At 40.5% G+C, this 14,255-nt stretch overlaps 1 protein-coding gene across 2 annotated transcripts in view; it reads left to right on the forward strand.

Annotated features, from left to right (window-relative positions):
* The window catches only part of ank3a (ankyrin 3a), a 149,013-nt gene that overhangs the window by 65,110 nt on the left and 69,648 nt on the right, over positions 1–14,255 (forward strand). For both annotated transcript variants that reach the window (XM_059359182.1, XM_059359181.1), the window contains exons 2-4: positions 11,234–11,335; positions 11,632–11,730; positions 13,790–13,888. In XM_059359182.1, coding sequence (XP_059215165.1) covers positions 11,234–11,335; positions 11,632–11,730; positions 13,790–13,888 — 300 coding nt within the window. The remainder of the gene's footprint in view (positions 1–11,233; positions 11,336–11,631; positions 11,731–13,789; positions 13,889–14,255) is intronic.

Genomic DNA, 14,255 nt, shown 5'->3' on the forward strand with positions numbered 1-14,255 from the left:
GAAGTTATTGTGATATAGGACCAAATATGGTCCTGATTTAGTGATTGTATTATCAAGACTTATCTTAAATGTTGTTTTTCCAGGTCTTTAACTGAGTTGTTTTTTTTAACACGTCTGGTGGTCTTTTAATTTGGTAATTAATAACCAACAACAAAGATAACTGCCAATATTGCCTATTGCTAATTTCCATCTGGGGGAATAAAATAAAGGAAGAAAAAAGAAAAAAGAAGAAAATAATAACAGAAATAAACAAAAACAGAAAAAAGGGACTTTGGTCACCTGTGTGGAACAGAAGTTGTATAGCTGCATGGAAAATATAGAAATATTGACATATAACATATTTTACATGTGCAATAAGTCTTATATTGTTTAGTTCTCATTAATTGTGCAAATACATAAATATAACGTGAAATAAACAAATGCTAGAGCTGCTCAATTATGGCAAAAATCATACTCACTATAATTTAGGTAAATATTGAGGTTACAACTGTTTGAAGATTACTCATTAGCTATGGAAAAATCATGCATTTATTAATCATAAAAACAACCTGTGGGTTATTTTTTACAAATAAAAAAAGGAAATCTGAAAAAATGAAATAATTAAAATAAATGTGTGTATTTATGTAAGTACATAATAATAATAAAGCTGAAATTAAAAAATATAACAAATTGGATAATATTTGTAAGCCCTGCCACAACCTACTGAAAACTCCTTTCATTATATATTTAATGTTTTGGTAAACTAAATTCAAAACAAGAGTAATCACATCACTGTGAAGGAAAAGGATGCACTAGATTAATAATACAAAGACAAAATGAGAACATAACTGTGAAAAGGAATGCAGCAAAATATTCGTTTTATCTTTTTTTTTCCTGTTCATTGGAAGCCATAATCATAATTGATCATTTGATTAATTGCCTAATCCTAACAAAGAAAAGTACCCCTGAGATAATGTATGAACTGTGTGTGCTGGTTGACTGGCTTAACATAAGAATGACTGAGGTGCTCGGTGTGTGTGCGAGCACAACTGTGTCAAAAGAGATAATTTTCCATAAGTAGGCTTGACTCCCTTCCTCTTCTGTTGTAACCTCCCCCAGTAGCCATGGTAACCCTGTCATTTTCAAGGAGGGCTGCTCGCTGCAGTGTGAGCGTGAAGCGGCCTGTGATCCACCAATCACATGTTCTTCTGCTCCAGAGCATCTGTCACTCCCTCTGTCAGCTCTCACGTACAGCTCACCGGCTCTCCCTCCTTCTCAGTTCCTCTAACCCTCGCTGACTGTCTCTAACGCTCTTTATCTCACGACTGAAAGTTGATAGTGCTGGAAAATACCCACAATGCAGTGGTGTCATTCTTCTGGAACGGTGACAGAATGTGAAAGCGGTGGCTGAGGGACGGATGGCTGCATGTGACTGTGTGTGCTGTACGTTTGTGTGTATGATGTTACGGGCAGCGCTGGCAGAACAACAGCATTCCTGCTATAAATAACACTCAATCGCACATGTGATACTGATGAACTGTGTTTATCATTTATTATCAAAATGCCAAAGGTGGAAGGAAAGAGCGACCACATAGCAGTGTGTCTGAGGGATTTTCCTTGCGCTGGAAGTCCAGGAGCACAGCATTTGTTTACATGATAAAAGCAGTTTTCCATTGACAGAAAAAGTATCTCTTTAGCACAACATCCTCACAAATTAAGCTTTGACAATTTTGAACGATTTTGAGGGTCTATATTTTATACCAAAGACCAAAGTTTGCATCCTGTCACATACCAGAAATCCCTGTTTTGTTTTTTCAAATATGATCACAATCTTGTTTTTAGTTGCCTAACCATTCATAACTATATCTTAACCACAGTATATAGTCACCTCATCAGAGCATGTCACTCTAGTGTCACACATGTCAGCATGTTGGTTGCAGAAGTAATCAGAAATTGACTTTAAGAGTTGTAATCTGTTTTGAACATTTCGTGTTGTATGGTGGGCTGCTAAAACTGAAAAAATACTGATAAAAGTCTATATTTTTATACATATGCATTACATTATTATTTTATACATTTACATCTATGTTTCTCTTATACTTGCTATCCCTGAGTCACAAGCTGTTTTAATATCGAGACAGCATTTAAACAGCAAAATAAAGTCCTGTGAGAAAGGGGTCGTTTTTGCTTCGTGATCACAGTGTTATTATTGGCATCCAGTTTTTTTGTAACTGGCATGCACACATGTTTTCAATGTTTGTATACGAATAATTGGTCTATTGTCTAAATCCTTTCGAATGCTTAGGAAAAGAGCACTTGTTTTGATTGTTATCATGTTATCATTAATCATAATTGTTGTCATTGATTTCATGCATGCTCATTACAGAATGTACCAATGGGCGTTCATGAATTAAGGAGGTGACATCAATGGTAACATGTCCGATTAACTGATTAAGGTGTCCACTTGAATATATGGTAATCTCCATTATAGTGACCCAAAACTCAAATAATCTGTATATGTACAGACAGGATCTTAAAATCCTAAAAATACTTAACTTTGTATCACAGAATGTGTTTTTTGATTCTTTGCTCCCCTCTTTATCATTTCATGACCTCTTCTTATCTTGTGACCTCTGTGGGTGGTCCTTAACCCCACTGGTCTAATCAACACTCAGTTTAGTAATAGCAGTCGATATATTGTGGAAAAACAGCTTTGCTTACCTCAAGGTAAAACGGTTTATACAGATGTGGGTGGTTTTCCAAGATAAGATAATCAGATCACCTACCACCCACAGGTGTAATAAACATGCAATAATAAACATCAAACATGCAACATGGACACGGTAGTTATGCTGCATGTTACGCTTAACCTCAACTGTCTCAGATCACAGATAGCGATCACATCCCAGCTCTTCACTTTGCAGGAGAGCTGTGAGTATACTTGGCTGCTATCTTCCTGTGTTGGGGATCAGCTATGAGCAGGATTTGTGGGGGGAAAAAATCAGTGGGGGTGAGCTTCTCATCCCCTGCTCCCACTCAGCTGACTGCAGAGGGGCGTGTCTGCTGAGGGGTGAGAGGTGGGAGGACAGAGGGTGTCCCTAATACTGAAGGAAAAGCCCCTAATCCTCTGTTAAAGTGTCCCCATTGAATGTTAGAGGAAGAGGGGGGCACTGGTGCACTCGCCCCAAAAATAGCGTCTGGTGTTATTGTTGTTGCTGTTATTGGATTCATAAAACCCCCTCAGTAGACACACATAGAATATTTAGTGCTAGCTCCTATGCACTGAGATCCCTGTGGTGGATTTCATGCAACCAGGTAGAGGAAGCCCAGCCTGAACATACACTCACAACACACACAGTCATGCTGGTCTTTGTTAGAGGGGGGGAAAAAAGCTGATAAGCAGGATGACAATAAAGAGCTGCTGGTAGAGACTGAGGGAGGAAGGGAGAGTGAACCAGAGAGAATGAGTGGGAGGGAGAGTGGGTGGGATAACAAGAGAGATGGGGGGGGGGTGACATATCACAGGCGAGTCATTTTAGCTAAAGTATTTGTTTCAGCAGCTATTTTCAGTTTGGCCCCTCTCCCTGCTCGCTTCCCCAACCTTGGATATCAAGATCACACTGACACCCCCCTCCACCACCACCACCCCCTTCAGAGTAAATGAAGGTGAGGAAGAAAAGGAAGGAGGTAGAGAGGGAGGGAGAAGCCTCAGCTATTATGGTAAGTCAGGGTGCTCCTCCTGCACCCTCCCCGATCGGAAGGTGCTTTCTGGGGCAGGGATCAGCCTCCGCGAGGCGGCAGGGATTTACCCATGTTGACATTTTTTTTTTTAAAGACAGATAGAAAGAGGACAGGATTGAAGAGAGGCAGCAGAGGGGATTTGTTGTGTGTCCTCTCTGCAGCGTGAAAGACAGCGAGACGATCCACGCTTTGTTTACTCACCACTGAAGATAGATCCCCTCTCCTCTTCTTTCCTCTCCACCCAGCATCCTCTTCTCTACTCCCCCCTACTCACTTCTTTCCTCCCACTATCCTACAATATCATCCACCAGACAGCGGAAGGAACTGTTGTAGTTTTTTTTTTTCATTTTTACGTGAGCCAATGGCACCTTGCTCGTTCCTCTGATTGGGATGGATGCCCATGAGGTTAAGATAAGGACAGAGCTAACTGACTGACTGACTGATGACTGGTTGGCTGTTTGGCTGTTTGGCTGCTTGGCTGCTCGGCTGCTCGGCCACTCTGAGCTCAGGTTTCACTCCTCTTCATACAGAGGAGAGAAAGAAAGGGAGAGAAAGTGAACATGGCTGTGGAAGAGGGTGTTGTCTTCTTAACACAAGTGAGTAGTGGATTTATTCTCACATTTGTCACAGTGTTTATTCATTCTGAAAACTTAAAATTGTGTTGTGTGGTGCGATTTAAAAAAAAATCTGGCAGACTGTTGATGTTGTGAGTTCAATGGTGCAGTGAACCACTAGATAGACCTGGTCCAGTATCATTCATCATGACTGCACGGGTGTTTGTGTGTGTGTGAACATGGAAATCTGCTGCAGTCAGATGTGAAGTGTGTTTGTCTGCAGGGTATTAATGCTGCATTCACGTGCGCCTCTGATCATCCCATTTCCTGAGTTGGGAAGTCATACATTATGTCCTACACCACAAAGAAGAACTTATATTTTATTGCTCAAAGCATTTATAGCTGTTTACTACTTACATATCGCATTATCTGACTTGCTATCAGGGTTAATGCTGTCAAACAACTTTTCTAACTCGTCTACATCACAAGTTAGAGTTAGCCATCATAGTACAAATTACATGTGAGCAAACTATTGATATCCAATATGTGAATTAATAAAAAGTTTCTCACTATTAATCAATGTCTGCCATATTTCTGTGACATCAGCAGAACTTTAATGGACTATCCAAGGTCACGTAGATAGTCCCAGTTAGGAACATATTTTTCCGATTATTCTGACACCACATGAATGCAGTATTACATGCAGGTGTTTTTTTTAGCATACTTCAGGGAGTTTGGATTCCAGAAAGTTAATTGAATTATTGAGGAAATTGGATACTTTTTCTTTTAAAGGACTAGTTGTATGCTTTTTTCTCTTTTGAACTGACCCAGCCTAGCTGTTTCCCCTTGTTTCCAGCTTTTATGCCACACTATGTCCTGGGTCCCGCTTCATATCTCAAACACTATAGATCATTTTCATGTAACTCTCAGCAAAAAATGTACTTCCCAGATAAAGTCTTTCTTAAAATGGTATAAAATGATGTGGTTGTTTGTAGTGCTTTAAGGAATTCCCTCCCCACTATCTTCAAGTAGCTTCATTCATTTACTCCCTCACTCTGTCCCTCACAGTCTTTCCTCCTAGTGACCATTAGAGGGCATGGCACATTTAATTTGTGGTGCTTTCCATCAGTGTCACTACTTCAATAGAGGGATGTTTTTCGAGCGATGTTGACAGTCATGGGAGCTTTGATGCAGATGTTGATGCACTGCAGATCATCCTGCACATGTGAAATCTGAGGAGATGTAAAGGCTCTGGTCATAGATTACTATTCATTGCACTGCCAATAACACGCTTTGCATCCATACCTCTTAAAGCCTTTATAATGATTTTCTGCTGACAGTGAAATGGGGGCATTAATTCATCAATAGCTTTGCTATATTAAGCATTCAGAGAGAGAGAGAGAGATGAAGGTACTGTGAAGAACTAAGCAGGAAAGTGTGACAGTTTAGAGATGAGAGAAATGGATGTGGAGGTTGTTGGGGTGAGGCTCTTTGGCACTGATGGGTGTTGTGGCTCGCCGTTGGTTCCCCCTGGCTTTGTGCTAGTAGAGCTGTGGAGCTCTGTGTGTTTTGTGCTGTCAGGAGAGAAGGGGATAAAGTGAAACAAAACAGCCACTGCTGGTCTGGCTCTCCTCTTCTAAGCTGGCTCAGTTCACCCAGAGCCTCCAGCAATGACATCAGCATGCCCCGTATGTTTATGTTTTTGTGCATATTTTTCCCTGCATGTGTTTCATGTGAATACTGTCCTAACGTGTGTGCAGACATGAATGTGCTGATGCATCTCGTCTTATAAATGTGTGTAGTGTAGAATGCTGCACAGGTTCATGTTTTGTTGCATGCCCGAGTGCCAAACTGACATCATTGCAGTCTGGCGGCCCGGGGATATCAGTCTTTATACAACTTAATATCCTCTATCCATCTCGACTATCACTGTGTTGATGTCATGAGGCGGAGAAGTGCCAAGTACAGATTCAGCAGAAATGAAAACAAATGCCCTGCAGTTCCAAAATGTCATGAATCTCTGTGTCTAGAATGAAGGAGCGATGTGAGCCACCCAAATACCTTATTGTCCTGCCTCTATTGGAGATCATGACAGACACCAATTCCATGCTATATACTACTTATTTATAACTACGTTGGATTATATTTTATTTTACAGTTAGTTAAAAAGAAATCGACATAATTCACCAATGTATCCTAGAAATGAATGAAATAACACACTTCATTATATGCTACTGCCAATTCACCTTCAAAAAAAGAGAAATCCAAAAAATGAATCCTTATTTTGGATTTTTCTCTTTTAATTTCAATGTTTTCCACCTACATTTCCCTTGTCAAAAGTGATAACTTTTGATTATTAATGTCGGTATCTGACTTACAAAAATCAATAGGGCTATATTGGGTTTTGCAGATTGAGCTTTGGTGTGTAGTTTCTCTTTAAAGACATAATGAGCAGGGTATGTCTGTGGTTTGTAAACAAACCATTCAAACCACTGTGCTCACCAGCAGGTGAAGGCAAACCCCAGATTCACTCTTGTTTTGGAACAAGCTGTTTCCTGTCACTATAGCTGCAGTTTTTCTGTGCTGTGTCCACCATTTTCGATATGCATGCTTATGATCTGGCATCTGGTTGCCACACAGTCCACACTCCTGCTGGAAGCTACACACCCAGTGGCCAAATGTTCACGCCCAAAAACGTCCTAAAAACAGCAAAATGAAAAGACAAGAGAAACTACACTCAGAGGGCAGGGTCTCTTTATATACAGACATTATCACAGACTTCTAATGGGTCAAAAGTGATGATTGAGAGTTTGTCATACATGTTGTGTTTTGAGGAAAATCCTGCTCATTGTGCCTTTAGAGGTTGTGATGTGCAGTAATCTGATCACACCTGCATAGTACGGCCCTTCTGCTGACAATACAGTTAACTGTTATGTGTTTAATTTTCTCCTCTACCTTTGAAAGAGCATCTGCAGCCACCAGTCAGTGGCCAGAGGGCATTTTTAATTAGAACTGAGATGGTTAATTGTCTTTTTACAGTGACTTGCCCGGAAATTAGCTGCACTTGGACTTTGTAAGACTGTAATTGGGAAAGCTAAATTCTCAGCTTCTCCAGTTATCATTTGTGTCCACTCTCTCTCTCTCTCTCTCTCTCTCTCTCTCTCTCTCTCTCTCTCTCTCTCTCTCTCTCTCTCTCTCTCTCTCTCTCTCTCTCTCTCTCTCTGTCATCCCCTGCCTTCAATCTAACATTAGATTAATGCTTTCCTTCAGGCTTAACCTAGTCTTTAATGGCCCCATTTTCTTTGAACCTCTGATCTGTTGAGGCTTAATGATATTTCTTTTACTAATCTCTTGCCCCGTCCTGTGTAATGCTTCATTCACAAAGACTTCAAGATCCCTCATGTTGGACGTAGATGGGATGTGGATGGAGGGTTGGACATGCTGGTCACTGGTTTTCATTGCAGGCATTAAGGGATAAACTGACGAGAGCAATGAATTGTGACTTCTGGATGAAGACTACTTAATCTGTTGGCACTTAAGCTTGAGCAGCAGAGAAGAGAAGAGCACTGCATGATATTTCTTCTATTAAATATCTGCATTGAATGAATGAAAAAAAGACTACAGTAATATGTGTCATGTTGTACTAAGTAGTTGCTCGACGTGCTGTCTTTCCACAGTGTGTGACTTGTGTATTTCCATGTCAGAGCTTTTGGTGACACTCAACAAAGCCTGAGAGTCACAGGTCACATAGACGTGCAGCTAAACACAGCATGGCACACACATGCTGGTTACGTAAGAAACAGGACAACTGTTTGGGTTAGTACCAGCATGCAGACGTGCACACAGTCACACACACACACACACACACACACACACACATACACACACACACACACACACACACACACACACATGCTGCACAGATATTGTAATGTGTGAAGAGAATTTGAATCAACAAAATAATAACTGATGGTGCTATCCTAAGTGAAGTATTAAGATAATCTTGAAGTGGAAATTGGGCACAAACTGACTAAACCCTAAGTAGTTTCAGGGTGTTTTTTCTTTCCTGTCATTTTACTTGCTGTGGCCTCGTTTTTCACTGCAATATATAAATCCTGCACCTCTACAGAAATAGCAGAATCGTGGCTAGAAGTAAGGAGAACCTAAAATGTATTCTGTGCCGTTTAGAGCACACAAAAAACTGGCTCCACATGCTATACATATTGAACTTTTAATCATTTTACAACCTTAACTTACAACTTCTCTCGTCCTCTCCTCTCAGATCTGTGTAAACAGCCTGCAGTTCAGTCATAGTTTCACGACTGTAGGTCTAAGCCAAGTCATTTATGGCCCCCAAGTTGCGCTGAAGAGTGGAAAATGTAATGTTTTCTAAAGACTTTTGAACTTTTATTTGAGATATATATGTAATAAATAAATAGATTTTAATGAAATATCACTATTTTAAGATGAGATTTGGTATTTTTTCTTGGCTAAAGCATCAGACATTTTAAAAGCTGTGAAAATGTCTGCCTTTTAAACCTGCTGGCTGGTTGTTCAAAGGGTAAAAGTGTTGCAGAAAGATAAATATGCAAAAATGATACTAAAGAAATTAATAACTAAACAATGAAAACAAATAACAAGATATAAAAATATAAAAATGCACATAAAAAGAAAAATGGAAATCCAATCCATGTTATTGTTTTGCTGAGTTTCCACACACTTCTAGTGCATCATAACTATTATTATTTATATTATTATATTATATTATTTTGTCTGAGTCTATATGTTGATGGGTTTTTTTTAGGGTAAATCCAAATCCAAAGAGCATTTTTTCTTAATTGTCTTTTGCAATGTTTAAAAAAAAACAACAACAAAAAAACATCACCGCAAATAGTTTAGGTTTAACACCAGAAGAAGAAGATGGAGAAGAACGGAAAGAAGGAGAAGAAAAAGAAAAAATGTAAATGTTTAAAGAGTAGGTGTGTGTGCTTCTTTAAAAGGAATGATCAGCATCATCTTGCACAGTTTATATTCCCTTCTTGCGTCACATTTCGTCCCTGCAGGGCACCTTTTTATAAACAATAACCACTATAAATCATGTCGATACAGTATGTAATGTAAAGTAGAGGTATCATAGGATAAGTGCAGGGAGTTTAGTTCAGTGACAGTGTTGAAGTGGGACGCTGTGATGATGGAGAGCTGGTGAAGAGAGCCTGCTGGCTGAGTTTAGACTGGACGGGAGCCAAAGAGTTTCTAACAGGTCATGATAAAGGACACTGGTGACTAACAAGGAGTGGAGTGAAGTGGTTTTTGTTAGTTCTGTTTAATTATGAAATAGAATTAAATCATATTAAGATAATGAATTGCAAGCTTTTTTTTTTTTTTAAATGAGTCTTGTTTGTTTGTTGTTCCTCGCTGTGGAAATGCTGGTGTTTTCTTGTGTTTGGCATCCAGAATAATAGAAACACAGTCTGATACACAAGCAGAATGATCATGATGGTTCAGGCTCTGTGCCACTGACACAGTGTGTTGTATGACTTTTCTCAAGGCCACAAGAACAGAAATATCATTAGTGGTTCGCTGCTATCAAGCAGTTCTCTGGGGGTTGAGGCTATGGAAAAATGAAGAAGACATCTCTAGATAGTGGGCTGATATGAGCTTAATGGTTTCTTGTAATCAGGAAATGACTTCCAGTTAACACTGCTTCATCTGCCATTATTTTGTTTGTGCATGAGCGCGCACAGACACAAACATTTTCCTCTCACAGTTTTATGCAGCCTTATCAGTGGAACAATCTGATGCTGGATGTCTTGTTCACTCACATTTTGGCTTTGGGTCAGATTCCTCTGTGTTCGTCAGAGTTATTTCTGGAAATGCACGGCGGAGGGGGAGGGAAAGAGCACAATGTTGGATAACCGCTAGAACCGTTTGGCCCTGCTGAGTTTATCCTAAGTGTCTCTGGACGCAGGGCTAAATTTAGCAGGTCTAGGCTTTTGATAATTCACGGGAATTTGGTTTTTGAGCCTCTATTATGAAGCGGCGTATCACAGCTTGTCTCCCTCCTGCTCTCAGCGGCTCCAGTGCTGAGTTTTACAAAATGCTCTTTGCAACGCGAAGAAGAGAGACAAAATGTGCAGAGTTTGCTGTGTGTCATTTTATGTCAAACCAAGTGTCCTAGGAGGAGCCAACATGAACACAGCAAAAAAACACTACCTCCCTCTCTTCTTCTTCTCTTTTTTTAGCTTTCTCCATCTCTTTGTCTATTCTCATCCTTCTTTCGATCTCGCCCCCTCCCTTTCTCCTCCTCCCCTCTCTCTCACACACACACACGCACATGAACCCCACATTTGTTATAGGGGCAAAAACATGCTTGCCTCATCATTTTATTTTAGTGTGCAAAGCCCTATTTCTGTAGTGGAATAAAGGACAGCCAAGCAGAATAGCAAGCACTTTGCTTCTGGTAGGACGGCGACATACACTCCCAACTGCTTTACTGGTGGATTCAGAGGAGATCTCTGTGGCAGCTGTAAGGACCACACGGTCACTGAACTTCCTACCTTTGGGAATCGGACACATTTGGATTTAACTAAGCTGAAATAACAGTCAAATCGGAACTGGTGGATGACCGAGGATGACAGGCATTGTTGGGATGCTGTGTTGGTTTTCTCATGGATTTACTTTTTGAGATGTTTCCGTTTTAGCGTTGCCTTTCGGACTTTACTTATTTTAATGGGACAATGGATCTACTGTGTGTGTGGATATTGGCCTTATTCTTTCCCCTGTTAAGATATTATATGGATATCTGAGAAATGATGTCTGAGTTCTACCTGGTACAGTAATATTTTGCCATTTGTATGTGCTTTTGTTCTCCTGATTGTAGCATTTTGATGCAGATAAGCATGTGGCCAGAGTCTGACTTTTGACACCACTTCTCTTTCTCTTTGTTTTCTCCTCTCCAGTCTGACAGCAATGCCAGTTACCTGCGAGCTGCCCGGGCAGGGAACCTTGAAAAGGTCCTTGACTACCTCAAGTCTGGGGTTGAGATCAACATTTGCAATCAGGTATGTTTTCTGACACTTCTGTTAAAGAACTAAAATGTTCTTGCGAGTGACCGTCCTCGTTGGTGTTAAAGAAGAAGATATGATTCTCTACACACATCAACATGCTATCACCATACTGCTGCATCGGCTGAATTTCAAACTGACGGCTTAAGGGCTCAACTGAACAAGCAGGATCATCCTCAATGTGAAATATTGTGATTTTAACCAATTATTTAAGCCCAATTAAACATTATCTCACAGTATATCCTCATGCATGAGCTACACAAACTCCACTAAATGTGTTTTTTTCCTCTCAGAATGGTCTGAACGCTCTCCATTTAGCCTCCAAGGAGGGGCATGTAGAGGTTGTTGCTGAGCTGCTGAAGCTCGAAGCTGCTGTGGATGCAGCCACCAAGGTAAGGCCCACCCCGTCACCTATCGCTGCTCAGCTGATGTTACGGAGGACTATTTTTGGATCCAGTACAAAAACATGGCTGCACTTTAGGATTAAAAGCATGTAGCTACAGCTGCTACTACTGAAAGTGTGCAGCCTTTGTTTAGAGTTTAATACTGGATCAATATTTAATGATCCCTATGGGGAAGGCTGCTGGAAAAAGTGAGAGAATTAGGTCGGAATGAAGCAAAAGGAGTTCAGTATAATTTCAACAGGAGGGATATATTACTGGAAGTACTTGTCATTAGGAAAAGCAGCAGAAGTGTTATATTTTATGTACTGTACAATATGATATCTTATAGTATTATTCATCAGGGTGTGAAGCAGCTTTATTCTGATGCTAAAACGAGTTGAGATGGGGAGCCATTGAAAACATTATTCAGATTTGAGCCCAGAAGGCGTTCACTCCCTTTTAGTTGTCTGGTTCAGCCTCACTGCCACAGGCCACGTGCCGAGTGCTGACATAAACAGGGGACACAATGAAATATTCAAGATCAAGGAGAAAATCTCCCCAATTAAAGCCTCCCTCTATTGTGACCCTGAGGATACTGAGGGATTAGTTTGAGATCTTGGGAATCCACTGCCTGCGCCTGAATGCCTATCAATTTCTGTTTAATGCAGTCGATGGAGACAATCAGGGAGGCAGTGCTATCCAGAATACCTAGATTTAGTAACACAGGGTTTCATTCAGACTCTGTGGGTGTTTAATGCTGAACTTAATTGTATATCCGCCCCTCTAATGCTTAGCTGCTATTTTTGTGGGAGAATTAAACCTAAAGGCCTTGTTCTCGGTTTATTAGCCTCTTACCAAATCTATAACAACTGCTACTCCTGTGAAGGTTACAATGCGGAGACTGTCAGAGACATGCTGATTTCCCTTTTTTTTTTTTTTTTTGCTGTTTCTGGGGCCGATTTGCAATTTGAAACAGTCAGAGAAGAGTTTATCCATACAATTTTATAAAGCTGTGGTGGTGTTTTTGGTGCAACCCTATCTGCTAGAAATTAGACAAATATTTGGATGTAGAGTCGCCTCCTCGTCATCTCTACCAAGGGCTTGCAGCTCCAGGCTACATTAGCTGCTAGCAGCTGCTAGCATAAAACACCTGAATCTCTGACCAAACTGTTGATGGTCGAGTTGCATTGTGGGTAATGTAGACAGCAGGTCAAAATCTGAACCATGTGAACCTTTTCAAAGGCAGAATTCTGTTTTGCATAGCTATTGCATTAGATTGCATTATATTACACCGATGATGATGAAGATATTGTGTCAGACATGTAAAGGGAATTACATTTCTATCAATATATTTGCTTTTCCAAAAAAATACATTACAATGAATCTATGGTGGAAACAAAACAACATTATGTGCAGGAAATATGTGTGTAAATTACACCTAAATATTTCTAATAAAGTATAATCAGTTCAATAGCTACAAAGTAACAGTATTTTAAGTTATGGTTGAGATTATAAACTTCTTGTAAATGTTCTCTTTGTGTTTTGTACTCCAGAAAGACCTCTTGGCTCAGTAAACAACACAAGCTCTTGTCTTCAGCTGCATTATTTAATAACTTGTCTTTTCCATACCTATTAATCTGCCTCGTGCCTCAGCAGACATAGCTTTCCGATTTCCGTCCTACAGTATACAGTACATGTGACAGATGATTGCGATAGAGCTCAGCATCAAGCGGCCTGGAGAAAGGCTGGGGGTCCTTCACAAGGACCTGTCCTGCTTTATGAAATGCCTCCTGTGGTTTTATTTATGGCCAAGGCTCAGTGTAAGTCATTTAGTGTGGGACGTTGGGCATCGGAAGTGACACATTGTTGGCAGCGTAGCAAGGGAGATGCCAGAGCTGGAATGCCAGAGGTACAAAGTGTGTTTGGCTTGAGGGGATTCACTGTTGCACATGGTTACTGACATGGATATATACAGACTGTAGTGACAAACAGTCACACACAGGCAGTACGGCGGGACAGGTGGGTCCGAGCTTAACACACATTCCTGTGGTTGTTCCCTGTAATCCAGAAAGGAAACACTGCTCTGCACATAGCCTCGCTGGCTGGCCAAACGGAAGTGGTCAAAGAGCTCGTCACAAATGGAGCCAATGTCAACGCACAATCTCAGGTGGGATATACTCAACACACACACACACACACATGTGCAATGTCAAAAAGACAGTAAGATCCTGTTAGGACCTGAACCAACTTAGATGTAATTACACTGCTGCGATGCACACCTTTTGTTTGGATGATACTGTATCATGAAGTCTCTGACACTGAGGGGAATCACTCAGTGGAACGATCCTCACTGACACAATCTGGCATCACGCCAACTAGGCCTCTGACTCTCTAGGAAACTGATGTCTTTGCATTTTACTTTTAACTCTATCAGATCAAGGTGAGAAGAGACTTCAAACACATTCTTTCTCTCTGGTCTGATTAAACCTTGAAACAGCCAATATCAACTCAAAAGAGCGTTTTTACACCAGTGT

This window comes from Centropristis striata, chromosome 20 (genome assembly GCF_030273125.1).
Source record: "Centropristis striata isolate RG_2023a ecotype Rhode Island chromosome 20, C.striata_1.0, whole genome shotgun sequence".
NCBI classification, from domain to species: domain Eukaryota; kingdom Metazoa; phylum Chordata; class Actinopteri; order Perciformes; family Serranidae; genus Centropristis; species Centropristis striata.